The sequence below is a fragment of the Habropoda laboriosa genome, unplaced genomic scaffold (assembly GCF_001263275.1).
Source record: "Habropoda laboriosa isolate 0110345459 unplaced genomic scaffold, ASM126327v1 scaffold40, whole genome shotgun sequence".
In the NCBI taxonomy this organism is placed as follows: Eukaryota; Metazoa; Arthropoda; class Insecta; order Hymenoptera; family Apidae; genus Habropoda; species Habropoda laboriosa.
The window spans coordinates 5,809,710-5,816,650 of record NW_017100231.1 but is presented as its reverse complement, the minus strand read 5'-3'; the positions used below and the strand labels follow the sequence as shown (position 1 = coordinate 5,816,650).

Genomic DNA, 6,941 nt, shown 5'->3' with positions numbered 1-6,941 from the left:
TTTGTTCCTGACGGAAGGATAATATGACGTAGTCCACCATCGTCATCATATTGTAAGGAGAAATGTCTATCGCTGGCCAGAGTGATATTGGACAACATATTGAAATCATTATAGGTGTAATGTTTGGTGCCATCTTGACTATTAGTCACTTCAGCCAGTTGTCCCTGGTGATCATAGCCGTAAGATTCATCAGATGGGCCCCATTTCCAGCTTTCTATGCGATTGAATCTGTCATACGTGATGCTGAGATTGTAGCCTTGTTCATGTGGTTGCCAGGTCAAAGGTAGGCCAGCAGGATCAAAGGTGACTGTCAAGAGTGGATTTCTGGCTTTGTCATAGAATGTTTCACGCCTGAAGGCTTGCTCGAACTCTACACCTATCACACGAGTATCGTTCACCCAGATTTCCCTGTTTAAAGTTTGCTGGAAGTGGCTGACGTCACCGACCAGATTATAAGTTGTGGTCATGGTGTTGGTTAGTTCGCCTAGGGACATCAGTTGGTAGCTCCACATTGGCAACATTTCAGCTTCTACTGGTAATTCAGCTTCTAAAAGAGGATGTTTCGTGGTGGCTGCACTTAATACTCTTCCACCGCCAGGTAAAAGGACCTCTAGGCTGCTGTTGGTGAAGGCAATCGCTTTCTTTATCTTGGTGCCATCAGTAATTGTCAGCATCTTCGATCTTTCGTTCTTCATTTTGAATTCGACGGCCCTTTGCTTATCTCCCTTCGAGAGAGCTTGAAGCGGAGCAGAAACCTTGACAGATAGACCTTCATCATCAGATAGATCCGAAAAGAGCTTCAACTTTTCACCAGTAGGTAGGATGACATCAGTAACTCGACCCAAACTATCGTAGTTATAGATGTACGTTTCACCACCTCCTGATCTACTCGTAAGTAATCCAGTCGATCCATCATAGGCAAGTGCGATCTCAGCTCTACCCCGTTCAGATAGCTTCTCCAAGAACCCTACTGCCGAGATTTTCAGCTCAGACTTGTGATCCTGTGTATTCTCTATAGAACTAACCACACTGCTATAATCTCTCAAGAACTGAATTTTATTTCCAGCGCTGTCCGTTACCGTGAACAACTTTCCAAAACTCGTATTTTTACTGTACTGAAACGAGTAGCGTGTTTTGCCAGAAGTCAAGTCCTTAGTAAAGATGTGTTGACCATAACGATTAAACACGTATACTTCGTTCGAGGGTGGGAATGGAATATGGAACTCTCCACTTTCATCGAGATTTGGAAGATATGGTTGCAAAGCCAAGATGTGCAGACTACCTTGGTCAGCCACATGAAGAACGCCATCTGGTGACACTGCTAGAGCAGATATGGCGGTGAATTTGGCATTCGATGACAATAGAGTCTCTGTGCTGCTGGTGTCATCCGTACACGAACAACTGTCCAGATCTTTAGTACTTGGTGTTGTGTTATTGCATTCACATTGACCACGTAACCTTTCCTGTTGCTGTCCAGCAAAATGGGACATTTTCCCAGAGCTATCTACAATTTTGATGGAGTTCACTCTGTGTGAGTCACTTTCTGCTATGTATAATTCACCAGTTGGACTGAAACTAACAGCTAGTACAGAGCCAAGGACTTCATCAGACTTCTTAGGATTGGTGGTCGTTGTTGAATTCGACTTCTTCAAATCACCGTCGTTATTGTTGCCATTGTTGCTAGTATTGCTAGTACAGTGGAGTGGTGTACCAGCTACCACACGTACTTTTAAATCACTGGTGAGCTTTAGAACCAGTCTATCATCAATGAAATGTAGAGATCCATCTAGAGGACTCAAGGCCAAGCCAGTTGGCCATTGTAATTGGGCTTGGTGAGCTGGTATAGCACCTACACATGGTGCTGGAGACCAGTGATTATGGTGTCCATGGTGTCCTACTAAGGTGTGGATGATGCCATGGGGATCTACTGCACGGATGTTTCTACCATCGGCTATGTACATGGTCTTGTCAGCGGCAATAGCGATTCCTGTTGACATAAAATGCAATTTATTAATTTATTAAATGATTATTAATTGTTTCAATCATTATTGATTGACTGTTGGTATTTACCTTTTGGATGAGCCAATTTAGCTCGAATGGCTGGTCCTTCATCTCCACAATGACTTTCATCGCCAGGAATGCATCGCTCTCCGCTTCCAACCACGGGCTCGATGTTGATACTAGGATGCTGGACGTTCTTTAGAGACAGTGCCTTTAATATTTGATGTTTCTCAGGGTCACTAATGTACAGGTGACCGTCGGCCGGGGAGACGCATAGGTAGTATTGGTAAGCCACTTGGGTTGCACTGAAAAGACAAATTTAAAGAATTTTTCAAGCTGACAGCCTTAAAAATGATGATTTTCCCATCCTAAAAAATTTTAAATCAGTCCCTCATAGTTATTGGCTCTCATCACTATGCTTTTAATTAACACACATTAATATGTAGAATGTAGCGAAAGTGGCGCCCTGCCAATGGCGATACCGGAGTCATAAGCTTTATTGTGGAGGAAACGATCTTCACTAGCCAACTGATTTTTGCTGGACTAGTATTGCCTACTTCCAACTAAATCATTTAAACCGTCAAACTCCTAAAGCTCACCTCAACGTCAAAACGGTGTACACACTGCCCTCAGGTGTGATCCTCCGAACCAGATTGAAGTCACCTACATAAATGCTTCCATCTGGTCCACTAGTAAGCGCAACTGGAGTCAACAACCTAGCATCCTTGGCCACCAGCGCTTGGATACTATTACAGTCTTGACAGTCTAAGTTTCTCTGCAGTCCAGTACCCATCACCACCTTAACTGTACGGGGATACTGCTTGAAGTGCAGCGTGGTACCGTCTCCTTTCTGCAATATGCCCTCGTGGAAGTTATAGTGATGATGAATATCCAGTCCCCAACCCCCAATGTCTGAGATGTCCACGTCGAAACCCTGCAGAGTAGCCGTCTGCGTTTCCCAAACCACAGCTGGACAAGTGGAGTGCTGGTAACCAATGGAGATTCTCGCCTGGGCGACACCATACACCTTTTGCTTGTAAACGTTCCTCTTGTTCCAGGCAAACGTGTGGGTCAAATTTGGATCTGCTTCATAAGTTTTGGTGTGAAGTGAGCCCTCTATCTCCACGTGTACGTGCACATGCGTCAACGACTTTGGTATGAATGGTCCAGTCAGTTGCATCCTCACTGTTGAAAGGTAACCAGCAGCCTGGCTACTTTGATACATCAAGTGGAGGTCGGAGCCGGGGATGGCGATGCTCTCTTGAACAATCTGCAAAAAGATGGGGTCAGTAGGGTTCTAACTTGTGAAATGGAAAGGTTGTTTTTGTCAGAGACTTTGGTTCAGATTGGATATTTGAATTTCAGATCAGGGGGGTGGAGGGTTTGGGTGTGAGGTGTCTCTTGACTTTGGGATTAAATGGTGCATAATGCTGTTAAAGTAGTACTACAAGTACTAGCTGTTCAAAAAAAAAGCTTCTCTGACAATACTTTTAGAATTTGGAGTACTATGTTACTTACATACAGCTGAATTTTATATTTTTTATATTTTAATATTTTTTTAAAATTGAGAATAAGGTATAGATTGACATCTCTACTATAAATGCTACTGAGTTATAGTGCTAAAGAATTCCCTTCTTTTGTCAAATATTTAGTCTTCAATGACCTTGAATGGCCAATACTTGTAGTCTCCACTATACTGTTGATGCACATCATGTTTTTTTGGGAATATATCTTTTACCTGACTTTCACCAAACACCATGCTTTTGCCAGGAAGACCTCCTACTTTCTCAGGCATCCAGGTGCTAACAATGATGGGCCTTAGTAGTTCGTGGTCGTGCTCCAGGCATGGTCCGTGCTCGCTAAATAGTCCCATCGATATCCCTGGGAAGCCTATTATATTGTACGCCATAAATGGTAAGGAAATTAAAAACATAAAACACTTAAGGACGGAACAAAGACAGCACACACGATCAGCGACGGATCCCGGATGGTTTCCTCTTTACACGTCGAAGGAGATACACGATGAAGCAGTGGACAATTGGTGACATATATATTTTTTAACATAAAAAACCATCCAACGAAAGAAAACAAAGAATAATAGAAATAATAAAAAAAAAGGAACTATTACAATGAACAATCATTCAATTTCTCGAACATGAAAATTCTCTTTGAATCAACCACGTTTATTTCAAAACACGAACTGATACCGTGGCACGATATAACGTGAAAAAAGTCGCAGAAAAACGAAAAAAAAAAGTAAATGATACAGAGATTAATACTTACCGACAGCTGGACTAGGGGGTTGGTTCGATTTATGGGACTCCCCTTCCTCGTTAAGGGTCATCACCACAGGTGGCAGAACCACTATTTGATTCCATGGCACGAACACCGTCCTTGTGAGGGGTTTGAAGGGGCTACGTTGGAACTGAAGCGTCACCGCACCGCCGCCGTTGACCAGCACATCGAACCTGATCGAAGCACGTAAATGCATTTCAAATTATACCTTAGCTACCGGTATTACATCGGGCTGTATGGTCGATCGATAAAGGATACGTGTCGCTTCATCCTATTATCCGTCTCTCAATACACGATTTCGGGGCTAGTTTTAATGTTTAGTTCATAAATTCATGTATAACAACAATAATAACAATAATATTTTGTAATTTCATGTACTTTAATCTAATTTTATTGATGGAAGACCCTAATGCTATTATGATCGTTTCTTAAAAATTTAGATTTGTAGCTTTATCCCTTTTCATGTTCTATATTATCATAAGAATAAGAATTTATAATGAATAATAATATCAAAATATGTTTTATTAATACAACGTCAAAGAACCGTGACGTTCCACAAACAAAAATTCACTTTTCAAACTACGGGAAATATCGTTCAAGTTATTCTCTGGACCAGTAGTACCTCTATTCAACATTACGCGTCCCCACGTTCCCGCTTTCTCGTCATGCAGTGACATCTGCAGGCAGCAAACCAAACTAAACCGGATCGTACCGATTTAGCCCGGCTGCAACTTTTGCCCGGATGCGACGCGTTCGAAATCCAATTTCGAAAGTCCCTCTCTGTGTGTTGTCGTATGGTCGCACGAATCACGCAAAGGATTCAACGTAAGCGGTACTCGCAATCAAGCAGCGTCGAAAGCGCATTTATCAGAGAGTCTGGCCGCAATAACTGCCAATCTATCACGGTCTCGTATTCATTAACTCGTGAATATAACAGGAGGGATGAAAGGTGGGGAGGGGGCTGGCTGGCTCTGCTTCCAACTTACTACGTTTAGAATTACGCGAAACTACAAATCAGAGTGAGACTGGAAACAGAGACAGATAGAAACGTTGTCGTTTCGATGAGATTCACAGACGTACAATCTCTCTCTACCGTGTTCGCACAGTTCACTATATTACAGTAAAATTTCACCAGTGATCCGACAGGGTGTGACGGCGGTGGGGGGTAGACGTAGGTCAGACTAATCACACAGGTTTGCACGGAGTAATTAGGAAGCTTTCGACATCATTAGCTCGGGCTTTGATGCGGTTTACGGGCCAACTCCTCCAGCTCCGTGTTTCAGGATTATCCTCGCCAGGATTACTATATACCTGTTTGATATAGGTGTTTCACCATCTCCCCATACCCACATGATCCCACCCTCTCATACCCTTCATTACAATGCAGTCTTGATCCTATTACGAAGGACGTCCAAGCTGGCGTACACGCCCATCAGGCGCAAATACTAATGTCATGCATACGTTTGCCCCGGTGTATTGGTAGTGTTGTGTAATGGAACGCGAACGACACCTGTTCGTGTGCTTTTTTTGAGTTAGCGATCAGTTTGAGGTTATGTCTGACTGACTAGCGGGAAATGAAGTGACATTTGAATTGGAAATGGTGAAACGTAATATGAGAATGGGATTTAATTTGAAGTACACAATTGTGTATATATGGTACATGTGTGATTTTGTTATTTTCGATGCTGGTAAATTGATCGATTATGAAAAGTATTATCGACATAGATGCTTGATTGCGAATACGCAATATGAACTAGGATAACCGTAAATCATTTCTCTGTTATACCTTCGATAATTAAATAAATTCTGTCTTTATACTTTAAATCTCATACTCTAAGTGATATAAAATAAAAGCAAAGTTATACTCACCATCCATCAGCTCTTGTTAGCGTGAATCCAAAACGGGGATCTCTGTCCACGGACACTCTGATGCCTACTATTCCAATTCCTTGCTCGGTTACAACTTGGCCTCGCATCACAGCAACTCGACTGTTACAAATCAAAGATATATCGAGATCTCTCCAAGTCGGATCGTATCGTTGATCCGCTAAGCGCAGAATGCTGATCTCAAAAAAAAAAAAAAAAAAAAAAAAAAAAAAAAGAAAACACAAGAAGATTACAAATTTTCGAAGAAAGATCAAAATCGATTTAATATAGAAAAAAAGTTCCCTTCGTTGAAATTTCGATCGTGCAATGCGTGCATCCCAAGGTACAGAACGCCAAGAGGGCGCGAACAATCGATTCTGTCTGTCAAATCAGCTTCCGCGGTCAACGGTTCAATGCGATCCAATATTCTCACTTCGCTGCCAATACAATCCGCAACTCCATTCGAACCAGCATTCACCGGCCTGCGTTAGCTCGCACAAGAGAGGCTAATGCCTCTGGTCGAATCCAGAAGCGATATAAATTGATTTTACAAACGGAACAATGCGTGTACGCAGCGCGGGCAGATGGCGCGCGAGTCGATTCCTCGATCGAGTGTGTGCAGGTGGATCTGGTGTGTCGCGTATCGTATTGGCAACGACGCGGGAACATGTATATCTTTCAGTCACATTCACTTTCTTGCAATTTGCATGGTATCTGTTTTGCATTCTTTAGAGGTATTGTTTACTTTTTTTATGGCTTGTTTGTGGGTAGAGTTGTAT

The 6,941-nt window shown here is 42.4% G+C and overlaps 1 protein-coding gene across 1 annotated transcript in view; it reads right to left on the bottom strand.

Moving 5' to 3' along the window:
* LOC108571478 (teneurin-a) overlaps positions 1 to 6,941 on the bottom strand; it is a 48,027-nt gene that overhangs the window by 3,265 nt on the left and 37,821 nt on the right. The window contains exons 10-15 of the mRNA XM_017933534.1: positions 6,166 to 6,285; positions 4,285 to 4,469; positions 3,740 to 3,891; positions 2,601 to 3,271; positions 2,071 to 2,306; positions 5 to 1,987 (exon numbers count right to left, since the gene is read on the bottom strand). Coding sequence (XP_017789023.1) covers positions 5 to 1,987; positions 2,071 to 2,306; positions 2,601 to 3,271; positions 3,740 to 3,891; positions 4,285 to 4,469; positions 6,166 to 6,285 — 3,347 coding nt within the window. The remainder of the gene's footprint in view (positions 1 to 4; positions 1,988 to 2,070; positions 2,307 to 2,600; positions 3,272 to 3,739; positions 3,892 to 4,284; positions 4,470 to 6,165; positions 6,286 to 6,941) is intronic.